We start from the raw sequence: 25,246 nt of genomic DNA on the forward strand, positions 1-25,246 counted from the left end.
TTCTAGGACTCTTAAATAGGTGGGTGCCACATTCAGGCACCAGCCCCATCACATACTAAGAGCTGCATAGTGGGAGCTTGAATTAATTTGTCAAAAAAAGCCTGAAGGATGCATCTGATTAATTATAAGGTTATACATGAGAAAGTATTTGCACAAAACAAAGTATTTTCTAAGGTAACTAATGTATGCTCCAAACAAGAATTAAAACAGAATCACATTATTCAGGACACTATTGTAGAGCACTTGGGTGTTAGGTACAGAGGCTTCACGAGGAAATTGCTACAGTAATAAACATAGAGAATCTGGTAGAAGACTACCTTGAAAACCTACTATATGCTTTATCACACTCTGCTTTAAAACAGCTTAATTCTCTGTTTTTACACAAAATTCTTTGTATACTCCAAGAAAGAAAATAACTGCTACAAATCATGGGAATTGCATCTTAGGCCTCTCAAAGTTTCTTTGCTGAGTCATGTCATCTGACTAGTCACACAAGAATACATGTCAGCTTGTAGCTTGTCATGGAGATGATTAGAGATTTTTTTTGAAGGAGCTGAAACTAATGTGCTTAAGCTATTGAACAAAAATGTCATAAATGCTCTTTATGTGCACTTTGTTCTCCATATAAAATCATATGCATCATAGATCTTTAAGGACAAAATTACTGATGCACAGCACACGTGCTCTTTTAACCACCACAGTTTACCCTAGCAAAGTATTATCAAATATAGGAGTTCTTAAGACTATAGAACAGAAATTAGCATGCTCTATTTTCTTCTGCTATTTAGTTGTCATCTCTCAGGGATTTTTCCCCTATAATGATTTAATCTTGTTGAAAATTTTGGGTCCACATTCTGATGATGCTCTCCAGTAACTGGAGTAAGTTCCCAAAGTTAGGTGGATTTTTTTACTCTTGTAGGCCCTACATTTTATGTCTGGCAAAACTTCATGAAGTTAATGACTGCCTCCAATTTTTTATCAATGCCTGCTACTTCCTGTGGGTTTTTGTTTAAGATGTATGGGTTTTTTGCATGGCTTGTTCCATGTTTCCAACGCATCTTTCTGCTGGAGGCCATTTGGTCTCAGCTTGATAGTGGAGGTATCTAGAGACTAAACTTTCAGCGCAGTTATTCTGCATCTTTTAACTAGTTTGGCCTCTTCAGTAGAACCTCAGTATGTTCTTTATCTGATTTATCACTCTTTACACTAAATTACCCTCCCTGAGGAGAATAGTGAGGCCTCGCCAAAAAACCTGATACTAAAAAGCAACCACAGCTATGACATCGAACCTGGTTTTCGCTACGCATCCCTCCGAGAAAGCTTTCCTGGTGCCCTCCGGGTAAACAAGGATTGAGTAAACTCGAAAACTCACAAACTCAAGGCAGAAGCGCTTACTTTCTGGAATGTTTCCAGTGAAGGGCCGCCCGGAGGAGGGGCCGCCACCTCACAGCGCCCGCCCGCCCGTCGAGCCCTGCGCGTTCCTCCTGGACCTGAGCTCGGTCCAACGGGTCCCTGTAGCCGCGGGTCGGGTCGGGCCGGGTCGAGCCAGGCGCGCACCCGCCTTTCCCACACGGCGGAGGCGCCGCGGGACCGCTCCGAGCCCGCCTGAGGGGAGCCCGTGCCGGGCGCGCGGGCCGGGCGGCACCGGCGCCCCCCAGCTCAGCGGCGCCGCGAGGGACGCGGCGCGCCCGTCCCGGGCCCGCCGGCCATGGAGCCGCCGCCGGCCGCCGCTCGCCAGGTACCGGCCGGACACCGGGGACGGGCGAGGCGTGGGACTCTGCGCGGCTCAGCGAGCCCGCCAGCACCCGTCGGACTTTTCTCTGCGCTCCGCGGCCCGTGGGGCGGGGATGGGTGTGAGCGGCACCGCGGCCGGTTGCGGCGGCTCAGGGCTACCGGCCGCTGGAACGTGCCCGCTCCGCAGTCGAGCGGGCGGCAGCGATGGCCTCTTGATCGCTGTTGAGTTGCCCCCGAATTCGTAGGAGTCATAGGCACCACGCAGGGGGGAAAATGCGGTCTCGGGGGCCGCACCCTTGCGAGGCAGGGGCAGGGCGTCTGCTCGGCACGGCTGAAATTCGGTGTCGCGTGAGGAGCGGAGCGTGAGCGCCCCGTCTCCAGCCGTGCCCCATCATCTCCTGCTGTGCCCGCTGCTGTCGCTGCCATAGCGGGTGGCTTTGGCTGTCCCGTGGCTCGCAGGGGGTCCCAGGGAGGACCTTGCGAGAGGCAGACGCCTCCCGTTCACCTCTCCCGCAGCTTCCTGCGTTGCACAGGTCGCTGGTCGGGCTCCCGGCTGCCATCCCTCCCTGTCTGCGGGCCAGGAGCACCCTCGGGAGCGCTGCTCTTCACAGGGGAGCCTGTGTGACCTGTGTCACAGCTTTTTGCTGCCCTTTCTTTTTGCCCATTTAAATGTGCCCCTTCCAACGGGGGAAAGGGACCAGGGCTTAGCAATGCACATTGTGTTCATTTCTTGTCACAGCTGAAGAGAGGAAATCGAACTGTTCTATTCAGTGCAATTTCACCTGTACTGTGCTGTTAGCAGAGAGCATTAAAATTTCGTTAGAGAATGATAGTGATGCTCCTGCTGCTGAAATCAGTTGTGACATAAAAAAGTAGCAAAAATCTAGATAAGAAACAACTGAGGGAGAATGTTACTTATGAAACTGTGTGATATGAGGAAGATAGAAAACAGTGATTAGTTTGTCTGTGATGACGTGGGGACACCAAGTGAAAATACTGAATGGTAGATTCGCAACAAATTAAAATACGTGTCTCTTCCTATGATGCGTAATTAAAACATGGCATTCTACACGATATTGTAGACGCTAAAACTTATGCTTGGTTTCTAAAAAGGGAAAAATCAAGAAGCAGTCCATTAAGTGTGATGCACCAAGAAAACAACCAGTTTGGGAAGTCCAAAATACGCAAACTGAGGAAAGCTGGGACAGGAACGTTATTTGCTAACTAGCTATCTCCTATATTCTTCCAATGCCTCAATTCCTATGCCTGTTCCCTAGGCACCTTCCATGGTCATCACTCTGAAATGGGATACCATGCTATACTGGCCTTTGATCTGAGGCAGTATTACCCTTCCTATGTTAGTGCTGCTTAAGGATTAAAGTTTCCACTTAAATATGTAGCCCTACTAGAGGCAGGCAATCTTATGCTAGTCAGTTGATGCATCTATCTACAGATGACTTAGATTTTTCAGTAATTCTTTTTTTCCCCAGGAATATTAGTGACAAGCATCTGAGTTTGTACTACCTGCTATGTATGTTAAATAGGCTTCTGCATCCATTAATAGTGGTTTTACCTTCATATTTAGTACACAGAACACAGGCAGGCATTTTCTTCATTAAATGGATGTTCCTCTTTTGAATTTCACAACTTCAGTTAAAATACGGTCTTTCTCATGAATAATTCTAAAATGTTCTCTGACAGCACAGTGGTGGTCTAAGGAGAGGGTTACTGCATGTTTATTAAAAATTCTTTTATGAAGATAAAAACTTTAATTTTTGAAGCTACTGGCTACATATTGTACTTAGAACTTTGGTTCTTTCCCTCAGAAACTTTCTGGGACTAGCTGATCTTACAGTGTCATTAACTATTCATAATTAACCATTGAATGGTACAGAAATATTTAAAATACTGGATAAGAACTTGGATTAAAGTTAAGATGTTGGATTAGATGTTAAGATGTTGACATGCTTCACTAGTAAGTCTTGAAATTAATTTCATTTCCCTGATTCAGGAACTATTTTTACTGACCAATTGTACTAGCCAAAATATTTTCAAAAATACTTGAATCACATTTCTAGCTTTGAAATGTGACTAAGAATGTCTTTGTCTAGCACCCTACCTCTGAGTTTATATACATTTTTTCCTTCCACTTATTATTTTTCCAAGAATTATGGAAGATTATGAGTCAGATTTATACAGGAATTAGATGCTTAATACCCCTTTGATTTCTCACTAAAAAATGGGATTTATTTATCAAAATACCTCTACAAATCTGAGTTAATGACAATTTTTAGAAAAATCTTTAATAGACTGTGCAAAATCCTTGTTCTCACCTATTTTTCTCATGTATAATGTTTTTCTTGTCTTCGTGAAATAGGTAGAAGCAGATGACCAAATAGCCCTCCTTAGTAAGCCCAGGAATAAAGGAGGAAACAGTGATCTGGCATCAGCTGGATTTAACATTATTAATTCAATCATAGGATCAGGCATTATAGGTAAGTCTACTTTTCTTCACTATTCTGTATTCAGCCTTGTTTATTCACGTGTGACTATCCAGCTTGGAGAATAACACTGACTCCTGACTTTCGGGTGCTGTTTTTAAAGATTTTTCTCTGTATTTATTTGCTTACTGTGCGAAAATGCAGAGGTGTCAGTTGAGACCACACCTCAGTGATAAATACCCCAGTGTCTCTTGGCCATAATGATCAGAGAGGTTGGGCAGGTGCTGACTGAATTTCATAGTTAAGCAGCAGCACTTTGTCCAGTGAAAATTATCTTTTTGAGGTTATCTTTTTAAGCATGCTGGTCCAATTTGGGAGATTACTAGCATTACTAGATTTTTTTTTTAAATCTGAATTTTTCTTTATTTTGATTCTCATAAATAAATATTTGGAAAGAGTCTTCTAGAATCTCTCCTTTTCTGCTTTGCAGGATTGCCATATTCGATGAAGGAAGCTGGTTTTCCTCTAGGAGTACTGCTTTTGTTTGTGGTTGCCTATATCACAGGTACTCTTAAAGCAGTTCCTGTTGTAAAGATAAAATTAGTCCTGCAACATTTTAGCTGATCCTGAGCTTAATGATACCTTAAACAAGTATATTTATGACAATAAAAATGACTAATTTTTTCCTTACCTCACTAATCCCTTGAGCCGATTAGTAAAAGTAGAGAATTACACTACAACATATGAAGCTGCTTTTTGACTGCATTTATTTTTATAAAACCTTAGTTTCCTAGTGGAGGTAACATTTGCAAGAATTTCTTATTTGTGCCCTCATAATCAACTGTTTGAGTTCACTGTTTTTATCCTAATTAAGAGACCGAATCTTGAGTGGGTTGTATATGACTTCTAAAAAATATACTGCAGAAAGAAAACCTTTGATTGTACTATGATTTTGATTATTTTTCTTCCAAGATGAGCCTATAGCTCCTGGGTTTGGTGGGTTGAAAGACTTAGTGAGATTTCTCATCCCTGCTCGTCTTAGTGCCACTGCTTTTCTTACAGACATTTTTTTTTTGAGTAGTGAAAAGGTGAAAAGTAATCAACCACAAATTGGTTTATATTGTCTTTAACAGTAATTTTATATTTTAACAGATTATTCCATTATATTACTGATCAAAGGAGGAAATCTGTCCAGTACCAAAAGCTATCAAGAGCTGGTCAAAAAAACTTATGGTCTTGTGGGTTATCTAATCCTTTCAACTCTCCAGTTTTTATATCCATTTATTGGTAAGATCATATAAAATATAAATGTTTCCATTTTATAGGTAACAAACTTTTTCACATTACTTCATTGTTTCACTGGTTAAATATTAAGAAGTATATAAAGAATGTACTGTAAATGCTTCTTTGTTATTTAAAAAAATATTTAAATTTACATTGTGGGTTCTGAAGAATGACTGAGGAGTAGTTCAATGAATTGGAGGATCAAAATAATAGAAATGAACTGAAATGTAATAGCAGAGAAATCCGTGATAGCACATACAAAGTTTAATGACAAAAGTAGCTAGAAAAAATATCAAAGGATATTCTGTTCTAGAATGAGTAGTAGAGCACGAAGTTGATGTGTCTGAAAGAAAAGGAAGACACGAATTTAGGAGTATACTGAATTAGTATTTTTTCAGAGGTGCACTATTATTGTAATCAGGGAAGCCACTGTTTAGATCTTGCTTAAATATTATGCGCTGTCATTGCTTTTCAAAAGCATTAGTTCAGCCTCATACCCAACGAGCTACTAAGAAATTGGGCAGTCAAGACCCCTTTGAAGAAGAAATAGTAAAAGAACAAACAGGTGTAATCTGGACAGGACTTTATTAGACCAGAAGTTTGAAATAAAGTTATATTCAGAATCTGTCCCCTGCTGTAGCAACAAAATTAAATCAAATCTTAAATAATCTTGATATTTTCACACATGGGGCTGCAAGAGGTGGTGACTTCAGATATCAAGAGTCTGGACTTGGTGATCAGAGTCACAAATCAAAATTCCTATTTTGGGTCTGGCTACAGGTAGCTGCGATTTTTAAGGGCATCAAGTTACTGCAGGCAACAATGTTACACATATAAATATACTCCTTTGTAAATCAACTACTCCATAGAAAATACAAAAAAGAATTGTGAAGGTCACAATTCTTACCATAGAACTATGGTTATGCTCTTGTATGTGTTTGAATTAATTTATATAAGTAGCGTTAATGACTTACAGTTTCACAACACTGAATATTTATGTGTTAGTTAAGGTCAGTACCTAAATGTAAGCTGTCTAAATGTCAAAGATAGCAAGAGTGTATAAATATATTTTATGTGTATGCATACACGTGTACAAATTTACACACTTTTAGTGTAGCATTAAATAAGAATGAAATATGAATGTTAAGACCACAGCACTTATTAATGAAAGGGAGGAATAGAAGTCCATATCTGATATCCTAATCTATTTTCTCCTGCTTTCTTCTGGTTTAAAGATTTTGCTAGCTTTTTGCATGAGTTAGAAAGTCCTTTAATTTAATTGCAGGACTGATTGTTAGACTAACACAGGAGCTTTACTAAATAGAAACAAGCATTTGAAAATAAACTGACAAAGAATTGCTATTTGAAACAAACCTTTTCAGAAAGCCTTCTTTATCTTCTGAAGTGAGTTCATATGGCCACTCAGCACAATGGCCTTGCTTATCAGGCTGCATTATTGCTTAGGTTGTACCTGTTTAAAAAAAAAAAAAAATCAAATATTTTGGATATGACTTGTACTAACAAAAAAATTATTTTCTTTAAGCCATGATCAGTTACAACATAATAACAGGAGACACTTTAACTAAAGTTTTTCAGCGAATTCCTGGAGGTAAGATGCATTTAAAAAATTCAGAATGGGGATTATGTATTGGATAGAAATGTAGCATAAATATTTTGGAATTGCCTGTAACTTTGCTTCTAAATTACTCTTAGAAACTTGAAGCATGTATCTATGAGTGGGGTTTATTGAGTTTGTTTTTTTTTTTAATAAGCCTTTCCCAAATAAAAACTATGAATCCTAGTCCTTGGCTATCAGTGGACTCAGTGTCAGTGAACAGACTACATGCTTCTGTGAAATACTCAGCAAATCGAAGTGAGTCTTCCACAGCTGTGTATTTACAAGATTGGGTTTTGTAATGTTTTTAGATATTTCCCATAATAATAATAATAATAATTTAAATAGTGAAACTGTACTTCATCTAGTGAATAATTCTGGATGAGTTGCAAATAATATAATGAATGTAATGCTTTTTAACTCATGCCCTTGTTTCCTTTCCTGTGCTCTAAGTTTTCACAGCAGCATCAGTGGAGCAATTTGCATACGTGTTTGGTATCTACTTTAGCACAAAACCAGCTAAGTTAAAACATTCTTCACTGGGAAATTAAACTGAGAGAGAATATGTTCTGTAATGAAGTGGAAATGCATATTTGTATGAACTGTTTCATTTCCACAGGAGAACTGTAATTTTCAGCATGTGAACCCTGAAAGGTGTGGATGTAGTTTTAATTGTCACACTCTTTTTTTTCTGTGAATACCTGATCAAATTGATAGTGACAGTGAATATCTAATAGTTTTTTTATTGACGTGACTTCTGTAATAGGGGGAATCCCCAGCATAGCAACTCTTCTTACCTGTCCAGTAGAATACTGCCTGGAAAGAGGTCGGAAAGCATTATAATCTCCCAAAGAAAGGAGGGAACGGAACACAGATTTTTTTCCGTGTCAATTGCCAGTCACTTTCCAGCCATAATTACTCATCAAGTATTCATTCAAGCCAATGATTTATGGTAGCCTGACTGAAACTCAGAGATGTTTTATTTTAAGTTGTTGTTGGCTTGAACAAACCCACCAGTTACACAAACAAATCCCACTGATTGCATGGAATAGTCTAACATTATTGTTGCCTTCACATGGTAATCTACTTTGCGAGTGGAAGCTGGCTGATGGCAAGAAAGGAGGTGCTCAAAAGAAACCTCGAAATTAACTTATTTTAGGCCATTTCTTAGAGAACAATGCTGTCCTACACAGCACAGTAATTGATGTCAACCCGGAGTGTCAAGAAATTCTAAAGACTAAATGGCAGAAAGAAGTAGTAGAATTTTTTATTTGCAATCTCCCAGCATTGACCCAGACATGATGAAAGACATTAATACCAATTTATATGTAGGAATCCAGACTTTGCAGTTTTGGTTTCATATATCTCATATGTTACACATTTGGTTTGAATTTGCAGAATTCTTGTGTTTATGCCCATGCTGTGCATGGCTTTCTCAGTGTTAGTTAATGCCTAGTTTTCAGTGTTACTTAGCCTGAGTAAAGGGAATAAAATCTTTATCACCAACAGTTTGGTACTTCTAACCTGTCAAATGTAGCTAATCTTTTCCTCAAGTTAGTCTCTTAAAGAAATAAATTATTTTCTTTTTTGCTTTAGTTGGGCTGGACGTGCTTACCGACCGTCACTTCATAATTCTTCTTACCACCATCATCTTTACCTTACCTATATCTTTATATCGAGACATAGCAAAATTGGGAAAGGTAAATCATAATAGCAATTCATTTTTGGTTTATTGTTCTGTATGCCATTAGAAAATAAGTGCCAGTCATAACTTCACATAAATAATTAACAAATGCATTATGCTGCTAAAAGGACAACCTTTCAGCAGCTTACTGACTGAAATCATGTTTTTAACTTTACAGATATCTCTTCTTTCTTTGATTCTAACCATTGTCATCCTGATTATTGTGATGGTGAGAACAGTAACCTTGAGTCCACAAGTGTGAGTATTCTTACACTTGCCACAAAGTGAATTTTTGATCATATATAATCTGTTATTGCACTATTTCATCTGTCTGCATAGTTGTGGAACGTGCCTGCTTTGGGACAGACAGATAACTGAAAAATCTCTATCAACAGTAATACAAAATGAACAGCTAAATATACTTCATCCTGTTTTATTTTTTCTTCTATTGGGTATAAGCAAATTTAGAAAAAGTCACAAAGCCCCTAGAGATAAATGGGAAATTATGGGTGATATGACTAACAGCAGGTGAGTCCTGAATTGGCACGGGAGATTGTCATTTGAGATTTTTTTTTTTTTGTCCATTATTGTCAGATGGCCTGTATTTACAATCTTCAAATAGCTAGTATCTTAGGAGTATTTCTTTTCCTGATAAGATAAATATAATAATTTCATAATAAAAATATAATACAAATACTGAGAATTTCTTAAAAATAACACAATGATAAAACCTTTATTCTGTTATTTGGGAAAACAACCACATAAGCATGAAAAACTCTTGCAGCACTCATACTCTGCAAGTGGTATTTAATATTGGACACTGGCATGTTCTAGACAATTTAGTACATGTAAGTATGTGTTGTGACAATATTTTTATGATTATATTGCAAGAAAGTGTTATAAACCTATTATTTTTCCTTAATGGCCTAGAAGGGCTGTCTTTTTATATGTGTAGATATATTAATAAAATAAATATATCCGAATGTGCTTTTTTATTTATTGGAACAGATTTATATGGTACTTCTTATGTTTCCCTGAGTATATTTTTCCACCAGGATTGTTTCATCAGTGTTAGGCATAATTGTTCATTTGTATTACTGCTGTGATACATGGGTTAGTTGCAGGGTATTCAGGTTTAATGGTAGGAAGATGCCTAGAATAGCAGTTTCTTAAGTTGTACCAGATGATGTTGTCTATCATCCACAAAATCCCTCTCTCAGAGTGTGGACCTTTCCTCCCCACCATTTCTGAAGCAGCATGTTTTTCACACGGTGTGTTAAAGGGGTATTTAAAAGGTTAATATCAAAATGGCCTGTTAAAAAAGGAAGAAGCTATACATAATAGTTACTGATAACCTTGTTACTATGGTAACATTTCTTCTCCACAGTTGTGATGCACTGAAAAATACGGAATGCATGGTTTTATTTTTTCTTACAATACATGTGGTTGGGTTTTGAGTGATTCTTGAAGTTTTACTTCTTAATTCTTTAGAAACTTCCATTTCTGCCTTTACACTTCTTGTTTTAAAAAATGCATCTAGCATGTTGATAAACAGTTGGTAAAACTTTTTTTTCCTCACCAACATTCTGTTAATGTCTATTTTTACTACCTTTGCTATTTTTATTTTACAGTTATAGACATATACTTTAATTGTTGAAATTATCTTCTAGAATTTTGTTAGTTGTATAATGGTATGACTATTTTTTTTGGAATGAAAATAAAGAAAACTGTTATATTTTAATATGGGTGTCATCATATTACAAGTGAAACAAGTGAATTAACACATTTATTGTGAATCCTTACTAAAATACAAATAGAAGTTGGAGGTCCCAAAGAGATTTTTTAAAATCATCATTATGAAAGCACGGTCCTTGTATCTGTCATATGGGACAAGAATTTGTACAATCCTGGATAAAGGCTTGATGGGGAAAAGAATATTGAATTCCTACAATTGTTATATGGCAGAAGTGATTATGTGCCTGCCAGTGATGACAGGTGATTGCAGAGAACAAACTAGACAATTCCACGGTTTCCCATTCCAATCCTTAACTAGCCTTTCATTATGAATTCTTCCTAAATGTGTATTACCCCATTTCATATTGGTTGCTTCTTGGCTTAACCACAGGGGGTATGGACAGCAAAATGTTTATGCTTTTTCAAGTGCTTGAAAAACATCTGTAAAAAGCTGTAGTTTGTCACACTTGGGGGAACCTTTCTATGGACTAAACAAGCACAGTTCCTTTAGGGTTTCTCTTTTTTGTCATTTCCTATGCTTCTGATTATGCTCAATGGCTGCCTTAAGTTTTCTGCAAATTAAAGTGAAATCATGGTGCCCCACCTGCCTGGGATATTCCCTCTGAGGAGCAGGGAAGAAAGACTAACATATCTTAAATACAAAATGTTTTAAGGTCCTTTTCAATTGTATCCCTTGGGGATTGCCACGCCTGTGTTTATGTAACCTAGTTTGATATTCGCCCCTTTGGAAAATAGCATGATGTCATGGATGTGCCTTGAGTTTGTAGTCTAGTAGAAGTACCAAGCATGGGGTACTCTGCAGAACTGTTTGCTAGTGAATTTTCCTTTCTTTGATACTGTTCTCGTGAAGTTTGGGATTGTTTGGGTTTTTGTTCCCCCTGCCATGTCTTTGTGAAGCCTTTTTATCCTCTGCATAACTAGAATTTGTCGTTACAGAACTGAATGTTGCTTTATCAGATGATTTCTCCATTTACCAACATATTCATGATTTTTCTTTTTAATCCCATTTTCTAGCGTGATTGTGTTTACTGCACATTTCATGCTTTCCACTTTCTGCTTTTTGTTCTATCATTCAATTCATTGCTGAATACATTCAAAAATACTGGACTCAGGTCAAGTTCCCCTGTAATCCCATTTGGATATCTTCCCACTTTGATAATTCTTTTCTGAGTAGTAATCAGTTTTCATTTACCTTTAGATTTTTCAAAGTGAATAGTTCTTCCCTTTGAGAGATACAAGATCATTATGTGGAAATGATAAAAAAATTTTTTGCTTAAATGCAATCCATGCTTTAGTTGAAAATTAAATCTGTTATTTGAACAACAAAGCAATAAAGGATATTTTCTGCAATAATCTGAAACTTTCTGCAGTGTTTTAGACCATCAGAGAAACAACAACATTTTTAGTATTTTAAACAGGAATTGCAAGGTTTTGAAGTTGTCTTAGGTTACAATGTAAGATGTAACCAAAAGTATGTATTCTATCACCATCTGTTAAAACCAGGTGGGTCAGCATTCTTTATCTCTTCTGTGACCCATCCCTGATAGCTCCGTCTGGAGAGATATTTTTTCTGTTAATGAGCCATCTAGCCTCGCTGCATGACTCATAAAATTACATCATCCCATTGTGAGATGCTCAGCCCAGGGGGAGGAACCAAGCATTCCTACCTGGATATAATCTGAGGTTTGGAACACCACACTCAGCCCTTACCTACTGGATTCCCAGAGAACGAGAGCTACATAACCACCACTGGACCGTCAGAGGAAGACCAGACCCTTCTGCAGAATCACTGCTTCAACAGAACCATATCTATCTCCTCAAGAGGACTGCAGCCACCATTTAATTGGACTGCTACCACCACCCTGCCTGACAGGGTGTCAGGTTGTATCCTGACTCTGTCAGTGTTTCTGTACTATTGCATTTATTTTTAATTTTCCTATTCAATTATAGTTCTGATTTCAAGTCTCTCACTGGTCTGCTTTCAAACTACTAGTACATCTTTTGGCATCCAGTGTGAGGCAAGTCCTGAGAGAAGTCAGAATTATAATGTTGTATTATAGAAACCACCTATTCACCATGATGCTTACATGGGTCTTGTACCTAGCTCTCTATATTTTTCTGCACATGAGGAACTACCTGCCTGTTGTAATGCTCCTGTTGAGACCAGGCTATGGTATAAAAATTGTTTTATTGGTTTATTATGTCTATTGCATGACAACCTCCAAGGCAATGAACATCATTCAGAATATATACTCAACTTTATTTGCCTGTCCTAGTCTGACCTCCTACGTCTGGGGCCTCCTCAACAATCACACCCAGCCCCTGGGGGTAAGAGTAGAGAATGTTTTTTTCCAGCCTTTCAGACCTGACACAGCAGTTTTTAAAAATACTGAATTCCCTCTGGATGTCAAGGATGGCATAATCTTGTTGTCAGTTCTGTTTTCTTTTTTCTCTATGACCTGCACCATATACACCATGCTTAGAGTCAGAACAATGCTCAGTGTGGCCCTGCATCCTCAGGATGAGAAGAAGAAATGCAGCAAAGCAACAGGCACCACATCTACACAAACTGTCACAGAAAGGAAAAAAACCAAAAGAACCATCAGCGTCTCCACACAAACCGTCCCTGAACCAGAACGGCCTAAGCTGGTAGCAGTTGCCCCCATCCAGAAGAAGAAATCAAAAAGCAAATCAGTCCGTGTAGTGACTGATGATGAGGCAGCTGGACCTTCCCACCCAGCTCCCATCCAGCACAAGAGACAGAGCTGGAGATCATCACTCGGTCGCTATCCCTGGGTGAGCTGCGAGACCTGCGGAGGGAATTCACCCGCCAGACGAATGAGTCCATCCTGACCCAGCTGCTCCGCATTTGGGACGCTGCAGCCAATGACACCATTCTGGACGGAAGTGAGGCCAGGCAACTGGGATCTCTGTCCCGGGATGTGGTCATTGACCAGGGGATCGGGAGAACCCAGAAAACTCTCAGCCTCTGGCAGCGACTGCTGGCAAGTGTACGGGACAGATACCTTTGTAAAGAAGACCTCCAGGTGCGCAAAGGAAAATGGAGCACAATGGAACAAGGTATCCGATGCCTGAGGGAATTGGCTGTGCTGGAGATAATTTTTGCAGAAGATGAGAGATTCCCTAAGAGCCCAGATGGTGTCCAGTGCACTTTGCAAACCAGAGATGTACTCCCGTTACCTGGCAACGCTGCAATGGAGGGAAGGAGAGGACAAGGTGGGCACCGTTGGTCAATAAGCTAAGAATTTACGAGGACACTGTCATTGCCCTGTTACACATCCATGTTTCATCTGTGGAAACAAAGCTGGCTGAGCACATTTGGAGCTTGGAAGAGAAAACTGAAGAGGGCCACCAGAAACTGAGAAAGGAGCTTAAGGAATGAATTTACCACATCTTGCCAGAACCAACAGGAGTCTCTGCCATTAGGAGCAGACGCCCCCCAGCCAAAGAGAGAGAATACACTCCACGAGGTAACCTCTGTTTTTTTCTTCAGGAGCGTGGAGAAGACATGAGGAAGTGGGATGGAAAACCCACCTCCTCCTTAGCAGCCTGGGTACATGAATTAAGAAGAGGAACATCTGCCACAAGAAGCTCATCTAGAGTCAACACTGCTCCAGTCTCTCATGGACAGAACCCCAGATGGTATAGGAATGATAATATGACTGATTCTCTTAAAGGGACCTCGGGAACATATTTACAGGAGGAAAGCAACATGTACCATGACCAGGATTAGAGGGGCCCTGCCTCTAGCCAGGTAGAGGAAAGGGACAATTGGATCTACTGGACTGTGTGGATGCTATGGTCTGGCATGTCTGACCCACAAAGATACACAGCTTTGGTTGACACTGGCGCTCAATGTACCCTGATGCCATCAAGGTATGTGGGAACAGAATCCATTTCTATTTCTGGAGTGACAGTAGGATCCCAGCAGCTGACAATATTGGACACTGAAGTGAGTTTAACTGGGAATGAGTGGCAGAAACACCCCATCGTGACTGGCCCAGAGGCCCCGTGCATCCTTGTCATAGACTATCTCAGAAATGGATATTTCAAAGACTCAAGAGAACATTGGTGGGCTTTTGGGATATCTGCTGTAGAGACAGAAGACATCAAGCAACTGAATACCCTGCCTGGTCTCTCAGATGACCCCTCTGCTGTGGGACTGCTGAGAATTGAAGCACAACAGGTACCAATCGCCACAGCAACAGTGCACCATCGGCAATACCATGCTGACAGAGACTCTTTGGTCCCCATTCATGAGATGATTCGTGAACTGGAGAGCCAAGGGGTTGTCAGCAAGGCTTGTTCATCATTTAACAGCCCTATATGGCCAGCGCATAAGTCCAGTGGAGAATGGAGACTGACCGTGGATTACTGAGGCCTGAATGAAGTCACGCCACCACTGAGTGCTGCTGTGCCAGACATGTTGGAGCTTCAGTACGAGCTGGAATCCAAGACAGAGAAGTGGTATGCAACCATCAGTATTGCCAATGCCTTTTTCTCCATTCCTTTGGCAGCAGAGTGCAAACCCTAGTTTGTCTTCACCTGGAGGAGTGTGCAGTACACCTGGAACTGACTGCCCGAGGGGTGGAAGCACAATCCCACCATCTGCCATGGACTGATCCAGACTGCGCTGGAAAAGGGTGAGGCTCCAGAACATCTACATTATAGATGACATCATTGTGTGGGGGAACACAGCAGGGGAAGTCTTAGAGAAAGAATATTATCCAGATTCTTCTGAAAGCTGGCTTTGCCGTTAAGCAAAGTAAGGTTAAGGGACCTGCTAAAGAAATTCAGTTTCTAGGAGTCAAGTAGCAGGATGGACATTGCCAGATCCTGACAGAGGTAATCAACAAGATCACTGCTATGTCCTCACCTACCAAAAAGAAGGAAACCCAGGCTTTTTAGGAGCTGTGGGCTTTTGGAGGAAGCGTATCACAGAGTACAGCACGATTGTAAGCCCTCTTTATCTTGTGACACAAGAAATGATTTCCAGTGGGGCCCCAAACAACAGTAAGTGTTTGAACAAATTAAGCAGGAGATTTCCCATGCAGTAGCCCTTGGGCCAGTCAGAACAGGGCAAGATGTGAAGAATGTGCTCTACACTGTGGCTGGGGAGAATAGTTGTTCCTGGAGCCTGTGGCGGAAGAGACCTGGAGGGGCTCAAGGATGACTGCTTGGCTTCTGCAGTCGGGGATACAAAGGATCTGAGGCCAACTACACCCCAACCAAGAAAGAGCTTCTTGCAGCTTATGGAGGGGTTTGAGCTGCCTCAGAGGTAATTGGCACTGAAGCGCAGCTGCTTCTGGCACCCCGACTACCACTGCTGGGTTGGATGTTCAAGGGAAAGGTTCCTTCCACACGTCATGCCACTGATGCCATGTGGAGCAAGTGGATTGCGCTGATCACCCAGCGAGCCTGGATAGGACATCCTAATTGCCCTGGGATTCTGGAAATTATAATGAACTGGCCGGAAGGTGAGACTTTTGGATTATCTTCTGAAGAAGAGGAGGAGCAAGTGACAAATGCCAAGGAAGCACCACCATATAACGAGCTACCAGAGGTTGAAAGACGATATGTCCTCTTCACTGATGGTTCCTGCTGAATTGTAGGTGCTGTCCGGAAATGGAAAGATGCTGCATGGAGCCTCACATGACAAGTTGCACAGGCTACCGAGGAACAAGGTGGATCGAGTCAGGTTGCAGAGCTTAAAGCCATCCAGCTGGATTTGGATATTGCTGAACGAGAGAAGTGGCCGAGGCTCTATCTCTACACCGACTCATGGATGGTAGCCAATGCTCTGTGGGGATGGCTGGATTGCTGGAGAAAAGCCAACTGGCAGCACAGAGGGAAACCCATCTGGGCTGCTGAGATTTGGCAGGACATCGCCGCCCGAGTAGAGAGACTGACGTGAAGGTTCGACACATGGATGCGCACATACCCAAGAGTCAGGCTAGTGAAGAGCATTGTAACAATGAGTAGATGAATCGAGCTGCAAAGGTGAAAGTGTCACAGGTGGATCTGGACTGGCAGCACAAGGGAGAATTATTCCTAGCTTGCTGGGCCCTTGATGCCTCTGGTCATCAGGGATGAGATGCAACATACTGATGGGCCCATGACCGAGGGGTGGACCTTACCATGGACAGCATCTCACAGGTCATCCACAGCTGTGAGACCTGTGCTGCAATCAAACAGACCAAGTGGGTGAAGCCTCTGTGGTATGGTGGACGATGGTCAAAGTACAGGTATGGGGAAGCCTGGCAAATTGATTACACCACCCTTCCCCAAACCCGCCAAGGCAAGCACGATGTGCTGACCACACACTGGAAGCCACCACTGGATGGTTGGAGACCTACCCCGTGCCTCATGCTACTGCCCAGAACGCCATCTTGGGCCTGGAAAAACAAGTCCTGTGGAGACATGGCACCCCTGAGAGGATCAAGTCAGACAACAGGACTCATTTCAGGAATAACCTTATAAACACCTGGGCCAGAGAACATGGTACTGAATGAATCTATCATATCCTCTATCATGCACCAGCTGCCGGGAAAGTGGAATGCTGCGATGGACTACTTAAGACCACCCTGAAGGCACTTGGCAGGGGGACCTTCAAAAATTGGGAAGTGAACTTGGCAAAGGCCAGATCAATACCTGAGGGTCCATCAATCAGGCTGGTCCTGCCCAGTTTGAACCCTTGCACATAGTGGATGGAGAAAAAGCCCCTGTGGTACACAGGAAAGGTATTTTAGGAAAGACTGTTTGGATTACTCCCACCTCAGTCAAAGGCAAACCCATCCAGTGGGATTGTTTGTGCTCAAGGACCTGGTTACACTTTGTGAGTAATGCAGAAAGATGGGGAAACCCATTGTGTACCACAAGGAGACATAATCTTAAGTGAAAACTGTGAGTAAGGTTTCATTGTGTATAGTAGAGTGTAAAGAGAGTGTTGATTTCGGTATGATGCAGATGGTAATAGAGTAAGGGGTGGATAATGTCTTAAGTTACAATGTAAGATGTAACCAAAAGTATGTATTCTATCACCATCTGTTAAAACCAGGTGGGTCAGCATTCTTTATCTCTTCTGTGACCCATCTCTGATAGCTCCGTCTGGAGAGATATTTTTTCTGTTAATGAGCCATCTAGCCTCGCTGCATGACTCATAAAATTACATCATCCCATTGTGAGATGCTCAGCCCAGGGGGAGGAACCAAGCATTCCTACCTGGATATAATCTGAGGTTTGGAACACCACACTCAGCCCTTACCTACTGGATTCCCAGAGAACGAGAGCTACATAACCACCACTGGACCGTCAGAGGAAGACCAGACCCTTCTGCAGAATCACTGCTTCAACAGAACCATATCTATCTCCTCAAGAGGACTGCAGCCACCATTTAATTGGACTGCTACCACCACCCTGCCTGACAGGGTGTCAGGTTGTATCCTGACTCTGTCAGTGTTTCTGTACTATTGCATTTATTTTTAATTTTCCTATTCAATTATAGTTCTGATTTCAAGTCTCTCACTGGTCTGCTTTCAAACTACTAGTACATCTTTTGGCATCCAGTGTGAGGCAAGTCCTGAGAGAAGTCAGAATTATAATGTTGTATTATAGAAACCACCTATTCACCATGATGCTTACATGGGTCTTGTACCTAGCTCTCTATATTTTTCTGCACATGAGGAACTACCTGCCTGTTGTAATGCTCCTGTTGAGACCAGGCTATGGTATAAAAATTGTTTTATTGGTTTATTATGTCTATTGCATGACAACCTCCAAGGCAATGAACATCATTCAGAATATATACTCAACTTTATTTGCCTGTCCTAGTCTGACCTCCTACGTCTGGGGCCTCCTCAACAATCACACCCAGCCCCTGGGGGTAAGAGTAGAGAATGTTTTTTTCCAGCCTTTCAGACCTGACACAGCAGTTTTTAAAAATACTGAATTCCCTCTGGATGTCAAGGATGGCATAATCTTGTTGTCAGTTCTGTTTTCTTTTTTCTCTATGACCTGCACCATATACACCATGCTTAGAGTCAGAACAATGCTCAGTGTGGCCCTGCATCCTCAGGATGAGAAGAAGAAATGCAGCAAAGCAACAGGCACCACATCTACACAAACTGTCACAGAAAGGAAAAAAACCAAAAGAACCATCAGCGTCTCCACACAAACCGTCCCTGAACCAGAACGGCCTAAGCTGGTAGCAGTTGCCCCCATCCAGAAGAAGAAATCAAAAAGCAAATCAGTCCGTGTAGTGACTGATGATGAGGCAGCTGGACCTTCCCACCCAGCTCCCATCCAGCACAAGAGACAGAGCTGGAGATCATCACTCGGTCGCTATCCCTGGGTGAGCTGCGAGACCTGCGGAGGGAATTCACCCGCCAGACGAATGAGTCCATCCTGACCCAGCTGCTCCGCATTTGGGACGCTGCAGCCAATGACACCATTCTGGACGGAAGTGAGGCCAGGCAACTGGGATCTCTGTCCCGGGATGTGGTCATTGACCAGGGGATCGGGAGAACCCAGAAAACTCTCAGCCTCTGGCAGCGACTGCTGGCAAGTGTACGGGACAGATACCTTTGTAAAGAAGACCTCCAGGTGCGCAAAGGAAAATGGAGCACAATGGAACAAGGTATCCGATGCCTGAGGGAATTGGCTGTGCTGGAGATAATTTTTGCAGAAGATGAGAGATTCCCTAAGAGCCCAGATGGTGTCCAGTGCACTTTGCAAACCAGAGATGTACTCCCGTTACCTGGCAACGCTGCAATGGAGGGAAGGAGAGGACAAGGTGGGCACCGTTGGTCAATAAGCTAAGAATTTACGAGGACACTGTCATTGCCCTGTTACACATCCATGTTTCATCTGTGGAAACAAAGCTGGCTGAGCACATTTGGAGCTTGGAAGAGAAAACTGAAGAGGGCCACCAGAAACTGAGAAAGGAGCTTAAGGAATGAATTTACCACATCTTGCCAGAACCAACAGGAGTCTCTGCCATTAGGAGCAGACGCCCCCCAGCCAAAGAGAGAGAATACACTCCACGAGGTAACCTCTGTTTTTTTCTTCAGGAGCGTGGAGAAGACATGAGGAAGTGGGATGGAAAACCCACCTCCTCCTTAGCAGCCTGGGTACATGAATTAAGAAGAGGAACATCTGCCACAAGAAGCTCATCTAGAGTCAACACTGCTCCAGTCTCTCATGGACAGAACCCCAGATGGTATAGGAATGATAATATGACTGATTCTCTTAAAGGGACCTCGGGAACATATTTACAGGAGGAAAGCAACATGTACCATGACCAGGATTAGAGGGGCCCTGCCTCTAGCCAGGTAGAGGAAAGGGACAATTGGATCTACTGGACTGTGTGGATGCTATGGTCTGGCATGTCTGACCCACAAAGATACACAGCTTTGGTTGACACTGGCGCTCAATGTACCCTGATGCCATCAAGGTATGTGGGAACAGAATCCATTTCTATTTCTGGAGTGACAGTAGGATCCCAGCAGCTGACAATATTGGACACTGAAGTGAGTTTAACTGGGAATGAGTGGCAGAAACACCCCATCGTGACTGGCCCAGAGGCCCCGTGCATCCTTGTCATAGACTATCTCAGAAATGGATATTTCAAAGACTCAAGAGAACATTGGTGGGCTTTTGGGATATCTGCTGTAGAGACAGAAGACATCAAGCAACTGAATACCCTGCCTGGTCTCTCAGATGACCCCTCTGCTGTGGGACTGCTGAGAATTGAAGCACAACAGGTACCAATCGCCACAGCAACAGTGCACCATCGGCAATACCATGCTGACAGAGACTCTTTGGTCCCCATTCATGAGATGATTCGTGAACTGGAGAGCCAAGGGGTTGTCAGCAAGGCTTGTTCATCATTTAACAGCCCTATATGGCCAGCGCATAAGTCCAGTGGAGAATGGAGACTGACCGTGGATTACTGAGGCCTGAATGAAGTCACGCCACCACTGAGTGCTGCTGTGCCAGACATGTTGGAGCTTCAGTACGAGCTGGAATCCAAGACAGAGAAGTGGTATGCAACCATCAGTATTGCCAATGCCTTTTTCTCCATTCCTTTGGCAGCAGAGTGCAAACCCTAGTTTGTCTTCACCTGGAGGAGTGTGCAGTACACCTGGAACTGACTGCCCGAGGGGTGGAAGCACAATCCCACCATCTGCCATGGACTGATCCAGACTGCGCTGGAAAAGGGTGAGGCTCCAGAACATCTACATTATAGATGACATCATTGTGTGGGGGAACACAGCAGGGGAAGTCTTAGAGAAAGAATATTATCCAGATTCTTCTGAAAGCTGGCTTTGCCGTTAAGCAAAGTAAGGTTAAGGGACCTGCTAAAGAAATTCAGTTTCTAGGAGTCAAGTAGCAGGATGGACATTGCCAGATCCTGACAGAGGTAATCAACAAGATCACTGCTATGTCCTCACCTACCAAAAAGAAGGAAACCCAGGCTTTTTAGGAGCTGTGGGCTTTTGGAGGAAGCGTATCACAGAGTACAGCACGATTGTAAGCCCTCTTTATCTTGTGACACAAGAAATGATTTCCAGTGGGGCCCCAAACAACAGTAAGTGTTTGAACAAATTAAGCAGGAGATTTCCCATGCAGTAGCCCTTGGGCCAGTCAGAACAGGGCAAGATGTGAAGAATGTGCTCTACACTGTGGCTGGGGAGAATAGTTGTTCCTGGAGCCTGTGGCGGAAGAGACCTGGAGGGGCTCAAGGATGACTGCTTGGCTTCTGCAGTCGGGGATACAAAGGATCTGAGGCCAACTACACCCCAACCAAGAAAGAGCTTCTTGCAGCTTATGGAGGGGTTTGAGCTGCCTCAGAGGTAATTGGCACTGAAGCGCAGCTGCTTCTGGCACCCCGACTACCACTGCTGGGTTGGATGTTCAAGGGAAAGGTTCCTTCCACACGTCATGCCACTGATGCCATGTGGAGCAAGTGGATTGCGCTGATCACCCAGCGAGCCTGGATAGGACATCCTAATTGCCCTGGGATTCTGGAAATTATAATGAACTGGCCGGAAGGTGAGACTTTTGGATTATCTTCTGAAGAAGAGGAGGAGCAAGTGACAAATGCCAAGGAAGCACCACCATATAACGAGCTACCAGAGGTTGAAAGACGATATGTCCTCTTCACTGATGGTTCCTGCTGAATTGTAGGTGCTGTCCGGAAATGGAAAGATGCTGCATGGAGCCTCACATGACAAGTTGCACAGGCTACCGAGGAACAAGGTGGATCGAGTCAGGTTGCAGAGCTTAAAGCCATCCAGCTGGATTTGGATATTGCTGAACGAGAGAAGTGGCCGAGGCTCTATCTCTACACCGACTCATGGATGGTAGCCAATGCTCTGTGGGGATGGCTGGATTGCTGGAGAAAAGCCAACTGGCAGCACAGAGGGAAACCCATCTGGGCTGCTGAGATTTGGCAGGACATCGCCGCCCGAGTAGAGAGACTGACGTGAAGGTTCGACACATGGATGCGCACATACCCAAGAGTCAGGCTAGTGAAGAGCATTGTAACAATGAGTAGATGAATCGAGCTGCAAAGGTGAAAGTGTCACAGGTGGATCTGGACTGGCAGCACAAGGGAGAATTATTCCTAGCTTGCTGGGCCCTTGATGCCTCTGGTCATCAGGGATGAGATGCAACATACTGATGGGCCCATGACCGAGGGGTGGACCTTACCATGGACAGCATCTCACAGGTCATCCACAGCTGTGAGACCTGTGCTGCAATCAAACAGACCAAGTGGGTGAAGCCTCTGTGGTATGGTGGACGATGGTCAAAGTACAGGTATGGGGAAGCCTGGCAAATTGATTACACCACCCTTCCCCAAACCCGCCAAGGCAAGCACGATGTGCTGACCACACACTGGAAGCCACCACTGGATGGTTGGAGACCTACCCCGTGCCTCATGCTACTGCCCAGAACGCCTTGGGCCTGGAAAAACAAGTCCTGTGGAGACATGGCACCCCTGAGAGGATCAAGTCAGACAACAGGACTCATTTCAGGAATAACCTTATAAACACCTGGGCCAGAGAACATGGTACTGAATGAATCTATCATATCCTCTATCATGCACCAGCTGCCGGGAAAGTGGAATGCTGCGATGGACTACTTAAGACCACCCTGAAGGCACTTGGCAGGGGGACCTTCAAAAATTGGGAAGTGAACTTGGCAAAGGCCAGATCAATACCTGAGGGTCCATCAATCAGGCTGGTCCTGCCCAGTTTGAACCCTTGCACATAGTGGATGGAGAAAAAGCCCCTGTGGTACACAGGAAAGGTATTTTAGGAAAGACTGTTTGGATTACTCCCACCTCAGTCAAAGGCAAACCCATCCAGTGGGATTGTTTGTGCTCAAGGACCTGGTTACACTTTGTGAGTAATGCAGAAAGATGGGGAAACCCATTGTGTACCACAAGGAGACATAATCTTAAGTGAAAACTGTGAGTAAGGTTTCATTGTGTATAGTAGAGTGTAAAGAGAGTGTTGATTTCGGTATGATGCAGATGGTAATAGAGTAAGGGGTGGATAATGTCTTAAGTTACAATGTAAGATGTAACCAAAAGTATGTATTCTATCACCATCTGTTAAAACCAGGTGGGTCAGCATTCTTTATCTCTTCTGTGACCCATCCCTGATAGCTCCGTCTGGAGAGATATTTTTTCTGTTAATGAGCCATCTAGCCTCGCTGCATGACTCATAAAATTACATCATCCCATTGTGAGATGCTCAGCCCAGGGGGAGGAACCAAGCATTCCTACCTGGATATAATCTGAGGTTTGGAACACCACACTCAGCCCTTACCTACTGGATTCCCAGAGAACGAGAGCTACATAACCACCACTGGACCGTCAGAGGAAGACCAGACCCTTCTGCAGAATCACTGCTTCAACAGAACCATATCTATCTCCTCAAGAGGACTGCAGCCACCATTTAATTGGACTGCTACCACCACCCTGCCCGACAGGGTGTCAGGTTGTATCCTGACTCTGTCAGTGTTTCTGTACTATTGCATTTATTTTTAATTTCCTATTCAATTATAGTTCTGATTTCGAGTCTCTCACTGGTCTGCTTTCAAACTAGTACAGAAGTTTTGCTTCTTTTTTTTTTTTTTGTTTGTTTTCCCCTTTATTTGCTTTGGGTTTGGAGCAGGTTGTCCAAGGACATTTTAGGAATGTTATTGTCACGTTCTCATGAGAAAAACAAAATGTATTTAAGATGCGGGATTACTTGGTTTAATTTATTTCATCTTATGACAAATATAAAACTGAGGTACTTCTTTTTTTCAGTTTTGGTTTTGATAACTATTATCCATATGATTATTGTTAACTGAATGACATAATAACCCTGCAGATAAAATCCGGTGTTCTGGATTACTGAGAGTTCATTCTCAGTACTTTAAGATGTTGGATAAAAATACATTTTGATGACCTGATCTTTATTCCCATCTGCTTATAGCTGGGTATTTACCTACTGTGATCAAAAAAGATAGTTGAGAATTAACTCATAAATGTGCCGTGTGTTAATACTGCATGGAATAACTTCACGCTTCAAACCTGAAACTGACATTCATTGCTGTAAAAAAAAATATTTTATGTAGCTTATAAAGAGGGATCATTTTAATTTAATTTGTTGTTCTTTTGCAAGAATATTATGATGTCAGTGTCTCCATAATACATAAATGTCTATGAAAAACTTCAAGAGCATATATGTGTAGCATATGCTACACATAAAGAGGATGTGAGAATTACCCAACTGGCAGCTGATCACAGGGATAAAACACCAAGGGCTCAGGAAAAAACTTGAAAGTAGAAAGCTGATTCTTTCCTTCATATAAAAAAAATCCAGTCGTAAGCAAAGATAAACTTTAATGTGTGATGAATGTAAAAAAACCCAACTAAGCTATGTTATATTTACAGAACTGTTAAGTAATTCATTAAGGAAGAAAGAGGAATTAAAGTAGCTGTAGATATGGGGCTGCCATAATAGCTTTGTCTTGTCTGTGTTCTTTCACAAGATGACTTTGATTAATATAAAATCCAAGGCTAATGTGAGCCATACTCATTTTCTTTCCATTATATTGACTGAAGTTATATTCAGCATCTATGAACTTTTCAGTATTTTTAAACTTTTAAAGTTCGAAAAACATCTAGAAAGGTATTTTACCTTAGAATATAATTAAATTGAAATTTTACAATTAATTTCCTAAATGTTTAAATAATTGAATTAAACCTGAATGAATCTGAGGTGTTCCTGGATTATATTGTTAACTGCTGATTTGCACCTAAACTTGGCAGTTTGACACTGATCTTCAGTCCAAAACAATGGAAGTTTTTTACGCATTCCAACATGTAAGCTCCCCTGTCAAAACTATTACTTTGTTCCTCTCTAGAAATTACCATTCTTTTTTGACTCAATGTTTCATAGCCACTAGCTGGTTGAGATCAAAGATATTTCTCTTGCCTTCATTAAAGATGTTTTGCTTCTTATGCACTCTTTTGCTGTTTTATATTTGGCAGCATTTCTACATAAATGACAGAAAAGATTTTTATATGGCATCAATCTTAAGATGGGGACTATTATGCTGCAAGTGTTTTACAAGAAGTAGAAGATTGGCCATTTTAGACTGCCAAACAAATTTGCCCAACTCTTACTCATGATCCGGATGCTTACCCTGTTG

General features: G+C 42.2%; 1 protein-coding gene across 1 annotated transcript in view; it reads left to right on the plus strand.

Annotated features, from left to right (window-relative positions):
• The first annotated feature begins 1,689 nt into the window (after nucleotides 1-1,689).
• Nucleotides 1,690-25,246, plus strand: part of SLC38A11 (solute carrier family 38 member 11) — a 34,247-nt gene continuing 10,690 nt past the window's right edge. The window contains exons 1-7 of the mRNA XM_032114899.1: nucleotides 1,690-1,738; nucleotides 4,112-4,229; nucleotides 4,666-4,740; nucleotides 5,328-5,462; nucleotides 7,003-7,068; nucleotides 8,671-8,774; nucleotides 8,937-9,016. Coding sequence (XP_031970790.1) covers nucleotides 1,709-1,738; nucleotides 4,112-4,229; nucleotides 4,666-4,740; nucleotides 5,328-5,462; nucleotides 7,003-7,068; nucleotides 8,671-8,774; nucleotides 8,937-9,016 — 608 coding nt within the window. The 5' untranslated portion in view covers nucleotides 1,690-1,708. The remainder of the gene's footprint in view (nucleotides 1,739-4,111; nucleotides 4,230-4,665; nucleotides 4,741-5,327; nucleotides 5,463-7,002; nucleotides 7,069-8,670; nucleotides 8,775-8,936; nucleotides 9,017-25,246) is intronic.

This window comes from Corvus moneduloides, chromosome 7 (genome assembly GCF_009650955.1).
Source record: "Corvus moneduloides isolate bCorMon1 chromosome 7, bCorMon1.pri, whole genome shotgun sequence".
Classification (NCBI taxonomy): Eukaryota; Metazoa; Chordata; class Aves; order Passeriformes; family Corvidae; genus Corvus; species Corvus moneduloides.